Source organism: Montipora foliosa, chromosome 14, assembly GCF_036669935.1.
Source record: "Montipora foliosa isolate CH-2021 chromosome 14, ASM3666993v2, whole genome shotgun sequence".
Classification (NCBI taxonomy): domain Eukaryota; kingdom Metazoa; phylum Cnidaria; class Anthozoa; order Scleractinia; family Acroporidae; genus Montipora; species Montipora foliosa.
In genome coordinates, this window is record NC_090882.1 from 16,078,705 (window position 1) to 16,100,575 (window position 21,871).

The following is a 21,871-nucleotide window of genomic DNA, read 5'->3' on the forward strand; positions in this document are numbered from 1 at the left end:
ATCTCCATAACAACGATCGAATGCAGTTGTCCTTTCGCCCGTCGCCATGTCGTCACCAGTTTCCCACGGAAAATTTAGTTTCAGTCCCGCATGCGCACCTGTATGACCGTATGCCACTCGGTGCTTAAGTCACCAAGTTTTTCTTCGAAGGCCACGGCTTGTCCTGAGGATTCCTGTTGCAACATCAAGTGACCCTCTTTCACGACCACATCAAGATCGAGGCACTGTTGCTTCCAATATTCCACCTTGGCCTGTAGAAAAAGTTATAGAACAATTTTTCGTTGGTTACCGAAATACGTTTCATATATGCTTCCGTTTTTTTGTTTTTGTTTTTTTTTTAATCCACAGGTCAACGGCAAAAGGACACAAACCCAAAAACAATTGAAAGCTCTGGTTAACTAGGAGATCCTGCACCACTTTTTTCGGCCAATAACAAGCAAGTGCATTACAGCTATGGATTCTGATTGGCTTAAAAAAACATCGTGCAACTTTCTGAACCATTTAGAATGAAACAAAACCGAAACACACTTGTGGTTTGCTCAAACGCATTTTCCTTTTTTTTTTGTACCTTCGCCTTCCTTGATTCTTCCTTGATCTTCTCCAGGACAGTGGGAGGTATATCTTTGGCAGTACTAAGCTTCTCTTCAATCTTCTCTAGATACTGTACCACATGTTTAGATGAGTCCAGATAGTGACGAGACAGTACCAGTAGTTGGTATCTTCCGGCAGCCCATCGTAACATCTCGTCCCAACGATGGGTCAACTTCGTGAGTTTCTCGCTGAGTCGCTCACCGTCTTCGCCTTTGCTCGCTTGAAGACGCACTTCGCGGCCTTCTTTGACGAGGGACTCGAACGAATCCTGGCGACCTCTAAAGTTGGACTGAAACTCCTAGCGAATAACAAGGTTAAGTCAATGTACCCTCGATATACAGTGAAAAGTTTGTTTGTTGAATATAAAATACAGTCGTCGAGTTTATCTACCGCTAAGCTGTATTTTTAGTTAATTGGGGTTGAGACAGCTCATTCAATTTTAGTTGGCTAATCTAGTCAAACTTCTACTGCGATTTAACATCGCCCTTGCCGACTCACCTCCAGTCCCTTCAACTGTTGAACAGCCTCGTTCTCATCACGTGGTTTGTCGATCATAGTGAACCCTTCCATTTCCTCGACCCAGGCCAAAAACGCGTCCAACTTTTCATGGAAACTTTTCCAGCAGTTGAGTTCTCCTTTCAAACTCTCGACTCTTTCAGGGATGCTGCTCGATAGTGAATCCCACTTCTTTTTGAGTGAATCACACTTATCGTCGACTATCTTGTCTTGTATGTACATCATGTATTTTCCACTGTTCGATAATTCTTGGTAGTTTTCAACAGCTGACATGAAATCGTTTTCACTTTTTTCCATGTCTCGCTTTACGCCCTAAAAATAAAAGTAAAAATGCTTGTTGTAAAAAGAATATATCGTGAAATGTAACAAATCAAGAAATCCTACGGAGCTTTCAAAAGAACTGAACAGGTATCTTACAAATTTTAACATTGAAATAATTAACCCAGGAACAACCATCAAAATGACAATCACTTTTAAGGGCCACGACAGGGTTGCACAAGAATATTTAAACGATAACGCACACAGTGCTAGTGAATGTCACTGATATTTTGACAATTCAATCTAAAAAATGCTCAACTCGGAAACCATCAATGTACATGTTTTCATGTATGTACGTAAGCAACGAAAATCTGTAATTGTAAGAATCAGGTTTACTGGTTGAGTTTAAATAAACTTAATTTAACAACAAAGGGAAAAGATCTCTCGAGATTTACACGCCAGCTGGTAAGCTGAACTGGTGGGAACTGCAGGAGATCCTGGGATAAATTTAATCTCTCCCAAACTGAGATGATCGATAACTACTGGCATTAAAAAGTACAGAAACACAAGTCCTGTTCTCCTGTCAAGTCTGACGGAAACTTCAATAAGTCAAAACAAACAAACTCAGAATGATTAGCATCGAGCCTTGACTTGCCAACTACGTCTCCAAGTTTGTTTGCCATTGGGTCATTTTGGGTTAAACTTTACGACGCTCGACTTAACGTTACCATACCTCATAGTAAGCCAACGCCTCTTTCAAGCTATCTTCGTCTCTACTTGACAATCCTTGCTCCATCAAAAGCTGATCTTCGGCCGAGAGTACCCAGGATTCCATATTCTCCAAAATACTCTCTCGCTCAGCCCAGTCCATCCTAAGGTCATCCAAATCACTCAGTTTTGTCTCTGCCCTTTTTACCGCCTCTTTCCATTTTTCCTCGAGTTGTTTAAGCGTGTCTTTAATGTCCAGATCTTTTAATCTCATACTCGCTGCAAGCTCTGAGCCTTTCCAGATCAAATTGTCCAACACACCTCGCAGTTCACGCAGGTGTGCGAGCAGCATCTAACACACGGAACAATTGAGTAAGAGAGTACGTCAGAACGCCAGTGAAAAGACTTGAGACTTTTTAATTTTATCAATGAGGAGTCTAACAATGAAGACTCACTGAAGACTCACTGAGTTTATGAATGCTATGCTGTGGTTGCCTAGCAAAGTTCGAAGTGCAGCAAGGGAGTTCACAATAAAAAAAAATCCATCCAGTCTGGATGTTAACTGTTATTGCCATAAACCCTTGACAATAGGGCATTCTACAGTTTCACGGGGTGCTAAGTTAACTGGCCTTTGAATGAAAGCGAGTCCGGAGTTGACCTTTCGTTGAAGAGACAAACCACTTCGCTTTTCTTTTAAATGCAGGCTAGTAAGCTTTATAACGACACCATTAACATTATAAACGCAGTGTGGTCTGTGGTTTAAGAGAACCCGTCGTCCACCAATGTGGCCTCGGACAAGTACCTGGACTCAGACATGAAGTTTGCGTTTGTTGGTTCCCGACTGTTCTCCGAGAGGTTTTTTTTTTTCGCTGGGTACTCCAGTTTACCCTCTATAAGGCTAAATAAGCCTTGAGACTTGGATATATTAGTGCCATGAATATGCCAGCAATGGGCCTTTCCCTGCAAGGGATCTTCGGGAACACTGAAACAAACGGCAAATCAATAGGAAATCCCAACTGGATGGAAGCAGACCAGTTGCCTTTATATAATGGTAGTGCCGAGAAGTTGGTGATTGGATTCGGTTTTCTAGTCCGGCAACCCAACCACTCGGCTACACTTTATCCCACAAGGTCACACCAAGGTCAACTCCAACCTCGTTGCTATTCACTGGCCAGGTTACCAAGGACAAGTACAAAATGGGTTATTGCACCTGAATGAGACTTCCGAACGGTACTACCGCAACAGGTTTGCCCCTAATTTTATAAGATACTTCCAGTTTGGCAAATGGCAACAAGATCCTTACCTCATCTTCTTCTATACGAGCAGCTACCTCTTCCGAACTTCCAAAGTAAGGCATTTGTGCTTGAAGCTTCTGCTCTAGCTCCTCAAAACGGGATGTAAACTCTTCAAAAACCTCTTGATACTCGTTTAGCGGCTTCAAACCTTGTTCTGCACTACTTTCGGAAATTCTTGCTTTTTCAAACAGTTCATTCCAGCGTTCCCTTAAAGTACACAATTTGGCTTTGAACTGCATCGTGCCTTGGTCCACGACTCCTTCCGACATTCTGCGCGCTTCTTCCAAAAACACAGAAAAGCTTTGGCGCCGCTGGAACAGTTCATTTGATACTACCTGTGGAAGAAGAAAACAAAACATAATTACATATTAAATCAAAGCACATTACATATTAAACTAGTATCTGTCGGGTCACGAATTAGCTGATAATCCTTGCCTACCTTGACTTGAGCCAACCATTCTTGTGATACGAAGCTATCCCTGCGACTCCACTCCAGTCGTGAGTCAACATCGTCCATGTACTCCACAAACGTCTCCAGCTGCCCTTGAAAATCTTCCCACTGATTACATTTGGCATCTAAACTTTCCAAATGCAAGGAGATCTCATCATAAAGAGACTTCTTAAGCGACGAAATGCTATTCAGTTGCTCCTCGACTCTCGCTTTGCAATCTTCGCTGGCTTTTATTTTAATGGTTGTTCCAAGAGAAAAGATATAGTGATATTCGGCCAATCGAGCTTGGAGATGTTGTTGGAACTCCTGGAAAGAAAACCACAACAAAAATTTGGTTAAAGTAAAGCGACTGGTAAAACGGGAAGGCGGTCAATAACGAGCTGTGTTCGACCATTTAGGCAGAAGAACCACTTAACCACAAGTATGTACATACGATATTGCAGCCCTACAAAGTCCTTCACAATGCTAGAACTTTGAAGAACTTTGAATAGCGTCACAAATTCTAGCTAATTAGCGCCGAACAGCTATTTCATTGGTTAAGAAAACGGTGGACTTACACAAAAATGTCACACAAATAATAGATGCTCAACACAATAACCCATCGAAAGAAGTTGGAGGTTGTAAAGAGCAGTGAAATATCTGATTGAGATTGGTAAGATGCCAAATGAAGAAAGGAAGAAAGGAAGGAAGGAATTTTATTTCTTTGTTTACTCCTAATAAGGAATCGCCTTTCGCAGGAATCAATCAGCAAAACTCAGAAAGAGGCTTCTTTAACCTCAAAGGGCCGTACTGGAAAATACAATGAGATGCTAAGAAGCGTTCACGACACTAGCGATGAGCAGACACAATATAGTTACTGTATATACATCATCTCCTACGTGGATAGCACTGTATCTGATTGTATATTTCATTGCAACTCTCTGTCGTAATTTCTCGTTCAACCAGTTTCATTTACTAGTACCTGCATTTCTTGTTTTTGTTCATTGACGCCTTCAATACCAGTAACATTTAGAGCTTTTCTCCGTGTGAGCTCTACCTCGCCCTGAGCTAAAATCTCTTTAAACCCTTCTAATCCCGCGTTATATCGTGACCAATTGTGGAGTGCTGTCTCTAACTCTTCTTGTCTCTGTTTACAGTCTTTTAACACTGAACTCGAAAGAGTTTCCAGTTTGGTGACCTGAGATTGGACCAATTCCAATGCGTCTTCCTGCTGGGAGAGAGCTTTGCCTTGTGTGATCGCTTCTTCTACTTCTGCTTGATGAGATTCTACTGATTGCAAAATGCCCTGAAATAGAGCGAGTTTCAATCGAGTGTCGCAAAACCAAAACCAAAGTAATTACTTTGGCCAATAAAAAAGGACGGAGACAATCCGGTAAACCAATAAAAAAACTCGACGTAATTACACGTAGCCGACACAAAGCGCGGGAAAATGTGCAAGCGCGAGCCACGATTGGTTTTGGTTTCACTTCTGATTGGTTGAAAAAGTGGCGCGAGAACTTTCAACCAATCAATGAGTGATGTAATGCAAAATCAAAGCCATAGCCCACTTTCGATATATTAAAATTCAGTCCTAAATAAAAGACATCATCTCGAGGCTCTGGGGAATAAACTCATACCAATCCTTATATTTATTCCCCAGAGCCTCGAGATGATGCCTTTTGCTTAGGACTGAATTATTGGTCTATTCACTAATTACTTTTGCCACTCAACTGAAAACCGCTCTAGCACTGATAGTCGGTTTGAGCTATGTCATTAGTATTGAAGCTTACCAGAGTCTCCGTGGATGTTGTCGCGCAGAAGAACCAATAGGCCATTTCCGAGTTCATGTCTACATCGTCTTCAAAGCGAGTCTAAGTGCGAAGTTTTTCTTATGAAAATTAGGTTTCATTCATATGTAAAGTTGAAATAATTACCATCACAAACACTTCGCACTTAGACTCGCTTTGAAGACAAGGCAGACATGAAATCGGAAATGGCCTAATGCCAGTCAACAAAACCAAGAGACAAGCTTACATTAAAGTTCTTACGCGAATTAACCGCCTTTTCAGTACAACCGGAAGCCCATGACTAGGACCGTACAACTTCAATTTGTTTGTGGATCGGCGTTTTCACAGAAGGAGTTATTTTTAGATTGATTTTCCCACGAAACCAGACCTACAGTTGATCACAAAATAAACCAGACCTTTCCAGTCAATCACAAGTTTGGCATGAGAAATTACCACCGATGGGATTGGGAATGGTCACTTGTGAAAGGCAAATCTTATCAAAGAACCCCGGGGGGACTCCCACATAAAAAGGGGAGGGATGCTCGTCGGAAATTTTAAATTAAACCCCTAAAGGAGACCGATCTGGGCGTGGCCCAGGCCTTTTTTGACCCCTAAAAGAGACCATATTGAAACACAGATAAATAAAAAATACAGTGACTTTTAATGATGGCAAAGGCATTATCATCTAATACTTTCACCTACGCGAAGAAATATAAAAGTGTTAATATACACTTTTACATTTCTTCGCGCGCAACCCTAAAGGAGACCGTCACGGCTATATATGATGGCGTTTTGCCCAGAACACCCTAAGTGAGACAAAAATCCGAAATTTACACCCTTAAGCGAGACGACGAGCATCCCTCCCCTTTTTACATGGGAGGCCCCCCCCCCCCCCCCGGGCAAAGAACTAGCCCTAGAAATAGTTTGATCTGTGGAAATGCCGTTACATAGCACCCAGTATTGGTGGAGTTGCAGGCTCCTTAAAGGCTCCTGGTAAAACTTTATTAATTTCTTTCCTATCTTTCGCGCGAAACTTCCCTGAAGTCAATACAAAACTCCAGTGACTAACCCAAATTACCCGTTTCAGCTTGCATTGCACCCTAAAATAACGTAGAGGCGAGGAAAGAAAAACGAGGCGAGGGAACAGCCTATGCTATCGCACATCAATTCCAAACGATCTTACCTTAACACCCTCCAGTTCATTCTCCACATCCACCACACCATCCAAACAAAATTCCACGTCAAGGCGAGCTTTGACTTCATTTACAAACGTGACATGCTTTTGAGTAGATTGTTGATACTGAAAGCACCGAAGCATCATGGGGAGTCTGTTACTTCTGTCACGCACGGCAGGTAACACAGCTTGCACTTGATCTGTCAAGGATCTGACATCCTCTGTAATCTCAGGGTTGCTGGAGGAGCTTGCAAGCTTTGATGATAACTCATTCAGAGTCTGAAGTGATTGAAGATGATTGTCCATTTCGGCTGCCAACAACTGTTACAATAACAAACAAAACATTTGGAATGAAATTGCAGTAGTGTTTTACTGCACAAGGAGGTCCCAACTTATGAGTCGGTGGATGAAATCTGAAAGGTGCACTATGTTTGATATCAAAGGTACCTGAAAGTTTTCCATAAGCGGCTGGAATTCTAAGTAATCTTGTACGTTGTCCAGACCACGACACACCTTGTTTAACCCCTGAACCCAATGAACCAGTGACTGCAGCTTATCTTTGTAATCAGAAAAATTGTCTGCCATAATCTGCATTCTTGGATGAAGTTCTTCAATATTGTGTTTAACCCCTTGCCATCGTCCTATAAGCTGCTCTATTGAAGTCTCAAACAGGTCTCCATCATTGGGGGACTGTAAATGTGCTCTACTTTCCTGGAGCTTAAGAAAATCTTCTTCGACGCTCTTGAATAGAGAGGGATTTGCAAGCACTCGCTGAATAAATGAAAAACGTAAATAACTGCACTGGATATAAAGGTTATCTCGAAATATTTGCTCTATAAACGAAACGACGAACATGTTTGAAAGAAACCACTTCGTGCCACGGATACCTACAACTTGAGGTATGGGTGATTACGTCAAGAGAAAGTGCACTAATATTTACAACTAAATCAGATGGAAACACCACCTTTGAACTGAAAAAGAACCTGCACTGATAACTGCGAAGGGGAACAGCTGAATGCTAGCGTTCTTAACTGGAAGAAGACACAGATTAACAAGAAATAGAAACCTGATATCGCTCGTGAAGATCCTCGCTGTACCCCTGGGTACTAAAGTGATGATTCACCTCAGCCCACTCCTTCTCAAGCGCCTCAATGTTCTTTTTCAATGAGGCCCGTAAATCGTCGAACTGGCCTCTAATCAAGCGTGATTTTTCTCGGTTATAAACTTCACCCCACTCTTGTGCAACGTAAGCTGCTTCGCCTTCCAGGCGCCTTTTCACTTGTTCGTTGGGGATGATTGCTCGCAGCTGTTCCTGTGTCTGAAGAAGATCGTTGCAAGCTGCTTGGATAGAATCTAGGTCGTCGCTTGAGGCCTTTGTGTTAAGGAGAGAAACGTTATACACGATACGTATACACTGCAGGCGACAATAAATTTGTTACTATTCTCTTTGCACTAAAGGAAGCAACTTTAAAATCGACGCTTTTATCTCCATCAATCTGAAGGGCAACTTCAGGTATGGAATGGACACGAGAAGTATTACATGCAAAACTACATGATACAAAAAGATATTGTTAATTAAAAGACTAATATCAACAAGGAAATTCTCCACATTGTTGCGCAACTTATTTCGAACGATCCTGGTTGGTAGTTCAGAGAATTTTCTGTCTCCTTACTGGCCCCTTTGATAACGTAAAGAATGTTTGATACGGTTTTAGATTCATGGAGAGAAACCTATACTGATAACCATGAGTTACTGATAGAAATGTCAAATAGAACGGTTTGAAAATAATAATATTATTAAACCCGGCCGGAAGAGAGTTGCTGAAATGACAGATTAAAAGAAAATCTTTCCCGAAAAACATTGGTGGAGAAATGAGAGAAAATTAAGAAAAGTAAAGACTGGGAGGCAAAAAGCGTAGCGTTGGTAAGTGGGCTCATCCCATAGACACATGAGTTCGTATGCATAGAAGAAGAGAAACAAAGAGAGAAATGATCCTCGCTATTAACTGGACAACGTAGAGCGAGTTTCAATCGAGTGTCGTAAAACCAAAACCAAAGTAATTATTTTGGCCAATCAAAAAGGACGGAGACAATCCAGTAAACCAATCAAAACTCGAAGTAATTACACGTAGCCGACACAAAGCGCGGGAAAATGTGCACGCGCAAGCCACGATTGGTTTTGGTTTCACTTCTGATTGGTTGACAAAGTGGCGCGAGAACTTTGAACCAATCACTGAGTGAAGTAAATGCAAAACCAAAGCAATTCCCTAATTACTTTTGTTGCTTTTTATAGACACCTGAAAAATTTAGGTGGCTTCAACGGGATTCGAACCCGTAACGTCTGCGATGCCTTTGCAATGCTTTCTTCTACCAGGTCATCAATTTGTTGAGCTAATTAACAAATCGAAAGTGGTTCAGCGTTTGTCTGTACGCCAAAGAACGTTTTTATTTCCAGAACGTGAACAAAATCATGACACAAAGAAAGAGCAAGCGTTGTCTATAACGTTCTCGCAATATAATTGGTTTATTTCCCAAAATGGGCGTTCCTGATTGGCTATAACATTGCGTGACAAATTGACGCGAGCATGACGCGAACAGCGTTGTCTCAGAGTCTCAGATTGCGAGATTACAAGCAATTGTGGTAAAAATTTGTTTTGCCTGAATTTTCCAAGTGTCTATTCGAGACCATGAATTGCTTAAATTGTCCAGACTAGTGCATGGAACATTTCTCTCTTCCGTCCACAGCCCGCACCTCATTCCAATATCTACATTTCTTTCAGAAGAGAAAAAGGCAGTGACAATTTTATCACCTTTGATAAGTCTGATTCCAAGGTCCACAAGCGCATTTTCTTTGCGCATTCATCAAAATTTTTAAGAAGCACATGACATTCCTGCAGTGAAGTAGAGTGCGAGTCTACACCTCCCTGGATAGTTTTCCATTTAGTATTAAGCACGGCGATTCTCTCTTGTGGTTTGGAGAAGTCGACGTTATCAGCCAATGAGTTACGCAACTGCAACAACAGTTGGTTTCTGCTTTCCACGAATTGACTGTGTTCATCGAGGTTTCCAAACACATGCTTTAACAAACAGAGAAGCGACAAGGGTTAAAATGACAGTTGCAACAGAATTAGAGAACTAAGTGTTCTTTCTGACGACCAAATGGCAAGAAGAAGCCAAACAGAGCTCACTCACTGTGTATCTTGTCAGTTCTTTTTCAACTTCCTCAACTGTGTTAACATTCTTGTAACCTTCCAAAGATGAAAGTGCCTCCTCCAACCAGCTGAACTCTTCCTCAAAGCCGGATTCGAAGAGCTCAAGCTGCGGTAACATCTGCTTTAGAGTTAAATACCTATCAAAGAAATGTAATGTGCACTCATCCAAACTATTAAGTTGTCTAACAGTACTTCCCTGTGGCTCTGTTGTGCCACTAAGAATTTAGCGCTACTTCCATGCTCTGCTATTTTTATGCTCACAACATGGAGACCCGGGATAAATCCCCCGAGACCTTAACTTATGATTACGATGATGACGTCGGTATGGTGAGCGACGTTCATGGACGTCGGACGTGCTATGGTGAGCTCCGTGTCTTTGCAGGGCTTCTTTCGTTTTGCAGAGTGTTTTTTTTACTGATTTGTGTAGTTTCTATTCGTCTCTGTTGTCCTCGTAAAAGATAATTATGTCGCCTACTCGTGAGAGTTTGGAGGAAATACTCAACAAAGAAGCTGACTACTTTGAAATGTTCACTTAATTTATTAAATGCACAATATGAGAGTCCACTCAAAACAACATCAAAACGTAGTTCCACACTACGACAACTCGAATTCAAGCTACGGAGCTGTTCGTTCCCAATGTGTTGTTTATTATGATGTACAAGGTGATCCTGAATTTTTTGTCTGTGGGTAAAATCCTTCAGTGTGACCAGTCAAATCAACGCCACCAAAAGAACTACCTCCTTTAATGCTGTTGGAATTATGGCATTTACACAATTACACAAAATCACTTCCACCCTGCCTTTCTAAAGAATGGGTAAAAACACATCAGAAACGTTCTATTGCTTTGCCAGTACCTGTGCGGAACAGAAGCTTTGATTTTCTCAAACCTTCTGTTGATGTTTGAAAGAGTAGCGTTTATAGACGAAGTCATGTCTGTTTTGAAGTCCTTGAGGATGGCTTTGGTGAGTCTGTTTAAAGAATTGACATTTGATTCACAATACTCAATCTCCCGTTGAGTCACCTAAAAACAGCATAAAAGGAAAGGAAAAGGAAAGGCACTTTATTTAAGTGTCAAGTCTGTCTGGTGCTGGAGCACACTGTTAACTGAAAAATTAAAGCAAATCAAATTTAAAGTGCCACTACGACGAAAGTTTTGGTTTTCTTTTCGGATTTTTTCAACGTCAATTAAGTCAATATGTTTAAAATAATACAATACATTTAAATTTGGAACGATAGAAGCGAGATAAGTCGGGAAATAGCCAGCCAAAAACCGCTAAAAATCTGTCCGCCATTACTCGGAAGGCATTGGAGAAGCCTGCGATTATTTTGTAAGCGGTCTTCACGCAAGACTTGGCTCGAGAGGTCATACGCGCATCGCTTCGTGCCGTTTGACAAAGCGAACAAGTCGATCAAGGAGTAATGTACATAATATCAGCAAAAAGCAACTCGGCGATCTCTCACATCTCATAGATGGCATGGGAAATTAGCCGCGCTTATTTTGAGCGTTGTGCGTATGACGTCAGACCCCAGGCGATCCAGCTAGACCCAACCCTCGCTTACGGTTATTTGCCGTTCGAGTAATGGCGGACAGCGAAACCCGAAAAATTACAATAATCATACTTCCCGTGGGAATTTTGAGATAAAAATTGGCATGATACCTATTTAGTACGTCTATTTTCAAAATCTAAAGAAACAGGGAAATGCAAAAACTTCTCGGAGCCGAGTAGAAAACCAACAAACTAAACCCACATTTGACGCTGAGTTTGGGAATCGAACCCGAGCCACATTGGTAGGAGGCGAGTGCTCTCACCACTATGCCAGCCTGGACCCGCATTTGTCAGAAATTACTTTGCAAGTCTTTTCTTCCTTAGCGCAAAAAAGGATCTTACTAACTGCGTTCTCGTACAACCTAACTTGACAAGAGGTTAGGTTTAAAAACTGCGCGCTTTAAACTTCCATATCTTCATTGAGGAAGATACCATAAGTTTGCGAGGCGAATTTCACAAGATCCTGGCATTACCTCTAGTTTCTCGGTTCGTTCCTTCACAGCCTCGTATGTTCCTTCTACAGTGCAGGACCCAAACACCTCAGCATCATAAATCCAGTCCATCACTCCATCAACAGTCTCTTCAAATTGTTCCAGTTTAGAGTTTCTCTTGTCGCATTTCATGATCCTCGAGTGTCGTCTGATAATACGCTTTAATCGTCGGTCTACGTCACGGAGAAGCTGGCTCATATCGCTTTTCTTCCTGTCTTGACAATGCGCCAGAATTGTTTTGCTGCAGTCCTGCGCGGTTGATACATCAGACTGGATTTTCTCAACGTCTTTCAAGTACTCCTGGGTGGTCAAAAATAGCATAATTTAACATACGAGTCTTACACAACCACATCTAGATCTATCCTGACAAGAAAGACAACCTTTTCGATGAAAAACAGCACATAAAGGTTCTAAATGCTTTTTACGTAACAAGCAAATGTACCAAAATCCTTTGAACGAGGGAGGGCATTTAAATGATTGTTCACGTACCTTACAAGCTTTGAGCGTTCCATTTTTTATCAAACCTTCCGCATCCTCCATCCATTTGCCAACAGACTCCATCAGAGTATCAAACGTTTTCCACTTCTTGTTAAGTTCCTCGATGTGTCTCAACCGAGAGGTGACCTCATCGGAAATCTTATCGACTTGCTGATCTACGTTCCAAATGACGTTCTTGACCTCCATCGTGCGGGATTCCGGCAGTATATCCATGAAGTCATTTCCAGCCTCATGCAAACTACGGTGATATTTTTTGCATCTTTTCAGGAACTTCTTGTCGAGGAAAAACAGCTGAGAAAAATATGCATGATGATAATGAAGGTTTAGTCATTTTATTTAATGTAGGCGCCGGGTTCTGCTAAGCTCTGAGACGCTAGTTAAAGTATCAATGGAATCTGACCGTGCGCCCTTTATACCCCTCTCTCTCCCCTCCCTGTCTTTCTTAGTCCACCGTTTTATGGGTATTGAAATATACGGCCACACGGATCAGAGAAAAGTCGAAACACAAACTGAGGTCACCAGGAATCGAACTGGAGATCTCTATCTCCTATTAGTATCACCCAACTAGTGGACTAATGCAAATCCTGCATTTTGATTGGCTACGCTAGTAGAGGACTATTAGTAATAGTCCTCGAGTAGCGAAAAGCATGACGCTTTCTTTCGTTTCATTCCCAAATTATCAGAGTTAATATCAGAGTCAATAGCCCAATCGGCTTCGCCTCATGGGCTATTGACCCGTAGTCCTTGCGAGCTACGGGTCTAATTGTTAACTAGCGCACAATAACCTCCTGAGCTACGCCGGTTCCTTAAAGGAGCACAGTCCTGCCAAATTGGCTGTTTTTGGTCAAAACTGGATAAACATCTAATCAACATTCCTAACAATGCACTGAGAAGATATTAAATATATTTACGGCCCAAAGAGCAAATTGGCGACCTTTGGCGACTTTCGGAAGAAGAAAGAATACTTTTATAAATAAAGGTTATTATTATTTTTAAAGTTTCAATCCATTTCCATCCTCTTTATGCTTGGCTTCAAACAACAAAGAATAGCTTCAGTGCACTTTAATGGTTATTGCCAACAAAACTACAGCATTTTTTTTTTGGGCCTTCATTGATACAAAGACGTCTTTTAGTGTTTTGAAGTTTGACGAGAATTAAAGAAATCAATGAGTGAACAACCAAAATAGAATATATCAAATTAAACCATATATTAAAAAGTTGAAAACATCGCGAAGGGTATCAGTGTCTTGATAATAAAAAAGTGAACATACCGTATATTCTCTAAGAATCTTCTCCACATGAGGCAAAGATGTAAATTTGACAGGTTGACTAATCAGTTGTTTCCGACCAGCTTCCAACAACAAAAGGATTTTTGATCTGGAATTCTCATAGGCAAGCCTCAGCCGACGATCAGAAGACTTTTCTCGAACTGTTTTGATCCGATCGTCGAGTTCTTTAAACAAGGAAGCGTCCATCACAACATCTTCATTGTCACCTGACTGGACAATGGAATCGAGATCCTTACAGTGTTCATCCAAATCCTTGAAGAAAGTCTGAGTTGGTAATGAGAAAAGTAATATAATAATAATTAATCATAATTTATTCATTTCTAGTGCGCATCTTGACATGACTATGATCAGATGAGCATTCTTAAGTTATAAATACCAGAAATAATAGATAAATATCTATCACGTGATGAAGCAATACTGTAGCAACACAGGAAAGGTTCGTGACATTTAAAGAGGGAACAATGTTGATAAAAGAGCCAGCGTTGAAAAAAATGTATATAGTTGAAGTGCGGGCTAAAGACGAAAGGGAGAAGTGATCATTGCACATATTTGGACAATTTAAGGAATGTTCTCTTATAGATAGTCTTAAATTTCAGCCGTCTCCTCCCTAACCCTACTAGGGTTAGGGAAGAGACGGCTGGAATTAGTAGGGTTAGGGAGGAGACGGCTGAAATTTCAGACTATCTTATAGACACCTGAAAATTTCAGGTGGCTCCAACAGGATTCAAACCCATGACCCCTCGAGGTCAATTATCAGTCATGTGACCAGTTTGTTCCCAACGCTTAAATGGCTTTTGTACAAATACTTGTACCGTTAACTTTTCAAGCAGCGGTAAAAGTTCTTCTTTGGGATTCGCCAGTCTGAAAATTTCCATGCTCACGCGTTCTACGTTAAGCAAAAATTGGCACCTAACCGGCTCTTTTTGGGGTGCTCAGTTACGACAAATTTAACAAAAGAGCAAACTCTAAAGCAAAGAATTTTTTTAATTTTCAAATCGTTATAAAATCTCCACCTTTAGGTGGTATTTCTATGAGTACTGATTTGCCTTCTGGCGAGGTGAAACATGATCTTTTCACTTCCCCAATTCATAGCACTCCAGTTTTTATGTTTACCAATTATCAGTCATGTGAACAGTTTGCTGCAAATGCCCGTTTGTCAAAAGTAGAAACGAACCTCGTGTTGCTTCAAAAGAAACTTTGGAGGCACTTCACAAATCCAATTTTCTTCCGTTTCATAATAGTTGAGAAGAGACTCGGCCTCATGTAACCACAGCAACAAGTTCCCAAACTTCCCATCTTTGCTCACGTGACGTCCTACTTCCCAGATTTTCTCTTCCAGCACCGTGACCTTATGTTTGACTATTTCCCACTTAGTGACAAGAACATGAAGTTTGTCTTCTGGCAAGGAATATTGCGGGTATTTTGTCTCGATAACGCGATTAATGTGGAATTCACGTCTTTGAATTTGTTGTCGGAAGATTTGAATCTGCTTCTGTTGAAGAAAAACAAAACAAAAAATTACCGTTTCTTAGCGCTTTTAACTGGTAGTCGTGAAACAAGACCAACGTAATTAGTTTGGCCAATCTTAATATCCACAGACGATCAATGCAGCCGGTGCCAAATACAACATTTCGTAATTGACTTTAAATCTTGTTGGCAGGGAATGCAAGATGTGATCACGTCAGGTGCGATATACCATGGAACACTCAATAAAGGATAAACCCCCTCCCAACTGTTTAAACGTCTTCTTATTCCACTTCTATATTCCACCCTCCTTGGTTCAATTGACCATTTTGTGTCATAATTAACAAAACCAAAGCAAATGTTGTAATCACGTATCTTAATATTTGTTTGGCAAAGTTAAATAAATATACTGCCATTGAGATTACCATCAATACCATGCGTTTGGAATGATTGTATTGTAGTTAATAAAGTCATGGACATTGTTATTATCACTCGTTCAAATGACCTTTTTTTCCTGACGAAGTTGAATAAATAAGCAAATGTTAATGTCGTACAAAGGTTGTACGCAGTCATCTTGGTGAAGAACAACAATAATAAGAGAATTGTTCGTTTGTCTCATGAGGTGGGACGTTTTGTATCCACACTGCTGTTCTTCGTATAGCTTGCATAGTAGGCATTTTTTGATTAACGCTCATTGAAAGTGGTCTCTGAGGAACTCAGTTTCGCTTAGCGGCTGCCATCCTCTCTCCCCTTAAACCATTTTTTAGCTCGCTCCAGTGCTCTCTTAGTTTCTTCGTCCAAGATGGCGCCATAGAGTAAATCAAAGGATTATTCGCTCCTTTTTGCCCAAAGTAAGTCTTCTCCAGGCTAGTCTTCATAATGCGATGTGGTCGTCTGTTCTGCATTATTCTAAATATTAAAATCCACACTACAAAGATTTCCATAAGGACTGTTACAAAGAGTTATGCACCTGGCCCAATCTAACCTTTTTGAGGCAAAGTCAATCAGAGCGAGTTATGTGTTTCATCGGCAACGAGATGTACGCCACTCGGCAGAAGCAAAGAGCCATGGAGCGGACTTTCATAAAATACTAGCCCTACTGTACAACATGTTTAAAAATTGGAATGGGGAGATACAAAGGCTGAAAATCTCTATCACGTAGTGTTAACCAGGCGAACATTTACGTGCACGTATCTGTTAAAATATTCTTCAAAGGTAGAGAATTAAAAATTCTTATTGATTTGTTCGAGGTAATATTTGTTCTACCCTCGGAAGAGTTTGTTGAAATCTGTTACCAACAGCTGTACAAAACCTAAGAAGACAGAAGTACGCCATTATATCAACGAAGGTGTTACCTCCTTCCAATTCTGCACGCAACAAGCTTAAATGAGGCTTTTTTGACCTGACGTTAGTCATGTTCGCTTGCACTTGCCGGTGATTCCATTAAGCCGTGAAAGCGATTTTATCAATGCAAATTCGTTAAGGTATCAATTGTCATTGTTTCTTAGGATACCGCTTATTACACACCTATTGTCCTGACAAAAAGAACAAGACAAAAATAAAATGCAAAGCTGTTAATAAACGACCCAAAACGTACGATAAAAAAAACGTCTTGTAAACAATAACAGTGTAACGCTTGCCCAATTGAGAGTAAGGATGACTTAGTTGACACTCTTGAGAAACGACGACAAAGCTCACATTCGCTAGCGACCAAATTGGTTGAATATGCTAAGATGCCTTTTAGCTACTTTACTTTCTTCTGATGACTAGCCAACCGTGAAATGTTAACTTTGCAAATAGTTAAGTTTATTAGCCTCGCAGCGTAGGAAGGCGCCACCACAACAGCTAGTAGTACCAATTACTGTGGGCCCATAAAAGTCTGCATTTATCAGACCACCCCAAAGGGAACTCCATGTCCTACTTCTTGCGAACAGTGTGTGGGGTTTAACATTTTACAGAGTTAAACTAGGCGAAGGAGAAGCCTACAGTTAATAGTCCTAATAGAAAAGGACTTGAATAAAAGAAAAGAACTCTTTTTTAACGTAGACGATTGTTTGCTTTGCGTCGCTCGCTTCACCATGCATCACATAAGCAGACACTTGCGATGGTAAACATTTTCGAGATCTTTTACAAGCCCTTGCTATCCCAGCTACAGTAGAACCTCGATTTGGCGAACCTCTTAATACCGTTAGCTTCAGTATCACGGACGAAATTCTTAACCCCGCACTTGCAGGAAAATATATGGAAAGAACCTCGATATAATGAATTATATTTTCCAGTGACCTTACCACTTCGTCAACCCGAGGTTGCACTTAAGAATACGCTATAGCAAAAGGTATTTTGCCCTGTCAAAGGGCCGAGGGACAAAGATAAATTGAAATAATTAGGACAAATCGCCGAAGGGCAGGTGGGAACGTCAAGACGTCTACAAACGAATCAGAGAGACGGTAATTTAGCGAAAGGGGGCGAGAACATGGGTCATTGACCAAGCCAAGATGTCTGGATACACCACCAGCACCAAATAGTAACTTACTGGTCACGTATAGCGATATTTCTTGTTTACAAACATTGACGTCACATTTCTTTTGATATTCAAATTCGCCAACCACGGAACAAAAGAAATCATTGTTTCAACAGCCAATTAGGCTCTGGTTTGCATATTAATAACAATGGGTGACATCACGAGAAACATCGCCATTGTTTGGATCGTGAACGTCTCCAGTAGGCAACTGTAGTCGTGATTTTCCTCAAGGACGTAGCGGAGTCGACGGAACGTGTCATCATATTTGCTAAAATCTATGTAAAACGTTTCACGTAACATTCTATAGTTTGCCGTTCTAACTGCACGTCACTTCAACCAGAAACTAAAACCTCACCACTTTTCTCTTCTTCTTGGTTTCATCTTCATCGTCTTCTTCGTTCCATTGCTGCGCCATTAAAGACGCCCGCTGGTCCACCTCATTTAACCAATCAAGGATCGCCTGGTATTCCTGCCATACATCTCTATTTTCACTTGTTTCCTCAAGCTCTTCTTCCTCCTCCTCCTGTCAAAATAAAGAACAATGAAGGACACACTTTTCACAATTTGAAGTTCACGTGATTGTTTAAGGGTTGAGGTAAGCCTAACACCACAACATCAGTTTCTCGCTTAATTGGGTGTCAAAAAAAAAAAAAAGCACGGAAACGGAAACGGCAACGGATGCTCCACAAAACATGAGACAACGAGAATCCGAGCACGTTACCGTTCTTTGGAGAACGTGATTGAACGACCACAAAGGGATTTAGTGTCGGCAAACGTCAAACTGAGACTTGCGTTAGGTCAAAAATATAAGAACCCTGTTTGATTTTGGCTCGTATTTTGCCTGCATGTGGGCCAAAGACAGCAAGCAACCTCTGAAAAGCGATAGAGAAGTTCGAATAAGAGAATTTCCATGCTGTCATGACGAGCAGCGAACAGCAACCTGCAGTTAACCGTTTGCCGTCTTACGTAAAAGCGATGCTAACTCCCTCGGATAAGTTGCCAGTTTTTACGCTGTACATTACCGCCCTTTCTGCGGCTGAAAGTAATGGGAAGTTGGTACAAAACTCACAAGCGCGACGAGTCGGGAAAACAGAAGAACGATCATTACAATGCTAAGATATATTTCCCGCTAACGTTCTTGTTCTCACTCAAGTCGTCGTCGCGTAAGGATCCCTAATAATCACAACCTCGAGATTTACACCCAAAGGGGGGGGGAGGGAATTTACGAGGGTAACGTCAAAAAGAACGCGACTAAACAATGGCAATGATGAGAAAATCAACGGCTCTGCAAGAACATTTTGAATTTTCGCACAATTCTATACCTTTCCCTTCAGATTTGCAAAGTGAAGTAAAAAAATGGCACTTCCTATTGAAAACGTAAGCACAAAACGGCATTTTGATTTGCTCACTTATTTTGAACAGTTCCTCCGTTCTTCCCCCCCCCCCTCCCCCCTCGATTAAAGTGGGTAATTTGAGTAGTTTTTGGAAGTTTTTTTACAATGCCCTCGTAAAGTCCCCGTTATAGAGTGCTCCATCTGCACCACTTATTATTTTACTGCCTTTTACTACCGGACTGAGCCGAACGATGTCGTATTACACGACATTGTAAATATACTTAATCTGCGAGTGTTTTATAAGTTTGAATGTTGACACTTAAAATTCTCTATTTGAGAATGAGAAGCTTTCGGCAGGGAATCTAGTAACATCAACAGTTACTCCAGCATTAAAGTAATAGGTAAGGCCCTGGCAGCATCGCGTGACATTGTATGTTCGCGTAACATGCTGTTGCTTGGTCACGCAAGCTGCATTTATTACGCTTTCTGGTCCTTGCTCATTAAATCGCTCAAAATAACAAAGAAAAAACTGAAACGATAACACCCTGACACGATGGAAATACAATGGAAGTACTTTTGAAGTGTTTTAAGAAAACCAGAAGTTAACATGATCGTGTTATTATTGATGGATAAGTTCTATATCAGAATAAGGCATATAAACATTGTAACAATGGCGAACAGGTTTTTTTCAGGCATGACCTCGTATGCGTTCCTTTGATAAAATGCACTCGAAATAGTTTGCCCTCAATCAAACTCACAGCGCTTACCATGAAGTCACTTCTAATGAAGTATTCATCAACGATATCTTCCTCAAAGTGTTTGCAGCTTTTATGAACATTCGTCTTTGAGCTTAAACAAGCAAAAACGACGCGCAGTCGGCTGTAAAATCGCTTTGGTTTCTTTGGTTTCAAAGCCATAGAGGTGTACCCACTCATGCACGCGAATCCACACTATTTTGCAACATATTTCAAACATTCTTTAGTCGCAAAGTCTCAGTAGTTCAGCTCCGACAGTTTGTAATGACACCTATTAACACCCACCTGCCCTCCCAAAATAGAGTATCACCGGGAATTCGAAAACGAGGTTAATTCGATGCATTTTTTTTTCAGTTTATCTTGATATAATGGAAGGATTTGATAGACATAAAAAAAGAGCGCGATGGCAGGACAAAAAAAACAAAGAAAAAACCACTGGAAACAAAAACGTGAATTGGTTGTGTTTATAATATAAGAATTGACAAACACATCACTTAAAATTACAGTTAAGCCCGTCATAGAGATCACTGGCAAAATTAACCTGGGAAGTATTCTAATAAATTTCCTTATGTTCTAGAGTTCTCAATCTTACAAGCTTTGCGCGCTTATGATCCAAAACCCATCAACCTTAAAAAAAATGCAGCCCTCTTGAAATTAAGCCAAACTAAAAGGATCTTGATCGATGACCTTGGAATATAAATGCAAAGCACTCATGATAATACTTGGGCAAACACAACACTGACTGGTGCAATACAACGTAAATAAATAAAATTCTCATTAAGCATACTTGACATAGCTTTGCATGCAAGCGACCTTTGTGGCTGAAAAATTCTGGGCCATCAGAAAAATCTAAAGATAAGCTATGATAAGAGGGCATCAGTGACACAAATATTTAAGGAATGGTGAATATTAGAGAGTCGTTGTCTTGGTAACATTAATGGTAATTGTCGGCAAAGCTTACGATCGAGTCCACCACAACGTTGCGCAACATAAATTGTCTCACGTTTACGGACAAATGCAATTGCCTTTCACAGGGATTTTACGCCCAGTGGAATAAACGACAAAAAAAGAATTGAAGAATTGCAGGGGCGTTCTTTTTCGAGCGATAAATGTCGGGGATTATGTCAGTACATCATATTAAAATACTGACTAATCCCCAACATAAGCCCCAAATTCCCGTTAACAAAAACAATATTCTGGTAAGAAGCGTTTGCCTTGATATAACTTCCATCAAATCTTCCCTAAACAAAAAAAGGTGAAATGTTTTCTAATTCTTCAGTTTTGTGTTCGAAATGTTTCACTTGTAATGTACAATTTAGATCAACAATGTTGGGGGGAAGGGGGGATCTGAGGCCAGATATTCCTTGCACTCTGTAAGAAGCTGCTTCCTATGTAATGGTCAAATTTGGCTAGAAACACTATATATTAATGTGCTTTTGTGGAAGTTTTATCCTCATTAAAATGACACTACCTGGCAAATGACAATTTTGATCATAAAATCGTAAGCAGTGGATATTGCTCCTATAAGACCACACAAAGGTCTTTAAAAAATGAAATTGAAAATTCCCAGGGAAAAAAGACTGCAAAAAACACATGCATCGTGACAGGACAACGCTATACCCTACGAAAGCGAGCCGAAAGATTATTTATCCTTCGTTTGTTTGCCTGCAATTTAAAACCTATGATCTCTAGCTCATCCTTTCTCCTCCTCCTTATAATGGTCTACAATGGAAAATGAAAACAATTTCGCACTTAAAAAATTATAATTGCTCTTATACAGAACAAAAATTCAGATAGGCACATAGATTTGCATTATGCAACACAGGAAAATAACTAATATCAGTGTTTTAAGATATGAAAACGATAATTTTGGTTCATTGAAGCGAACTGCCGATTGTGGTCAAATCAACGTTCAAATTTTTCGAGCATATTTGTTCAGTCACCTATTTAAAAAATAGTGAAGAAGATGAAAGGGTAATCCCAATTAGTTCTTTGTGAACA

General features: G+C 40.6%; 1 protein-coding gene across 1 annotated transcript in view; it reads right to left on the reverse strand.

Annotated features, from left to right (window-relative positions):
- Positions 1-21,871, reverse strand: part of LOC137985032 (nesprin-1-like) — a 98,855-nt gene that overhangs the window by 65,020 nt on the left and 11,964 nt on the right. Inside the window, exons 10-27 of the mRNA XM_068832455.1 lie at positions 18,137-18,304; positions 14,971-15,288; positions 13,779-14,060; positions 12,499-12,798; positions 11,992-12,309; positions 10,826-10,992; positions 9,952-10,108; positions 9,570-9,836; positions 7,826-8,131; positions 7,207-7,530; positions 6,769-7,080; positions 4,781-5,104; positions 3,808-4,125; positions 3,377-3,703; positions 2,099-2,425; positions 1,090-1,419; positions 569-889; positions 99-251 (exon numbers count right to left, since the gene is read on the reverse strand). Of these exons, the coding sequence (XP_068688556.1) occupies positions 99-251; positions 569-889; positions 1,090-1,419; positions 2,099-2,425; positions 3,377-3,703; positions 3,808-4,125; positions 4,781-5,104; positions 6,769-7,080; positions 7,207-7,530; positions 7,826-8,131; positions 9,570-9,836; positions 9,952-10,108; positions 10,826-10,992; positions 11,992-12,309; positions 12,499-12,798; positions 13,779-14,060; positions 14,971-15,288; positions 18,137-18,304 (5,019 nt within the window). The remainder of the gene's footprint in view (positions 1-98; positions 252-568; positions 890-1,089; positions 1,420-2,098; positions 2,426-3,376; positions 3,704-3,807; positions 4,126-4,780; positions 5,105-6,768; positions 7,081-7,206; positions 7,531-7,825; positions 8,132-9,569; positions 9,837-9,951; positions 10,109-10,825; positions 10,993-11,991; positions 12,310-12,498; positions 12,799-13,778; positions 14,061-14,970; positions 15,289-18,136; positions 18,305-21,871) is intronic.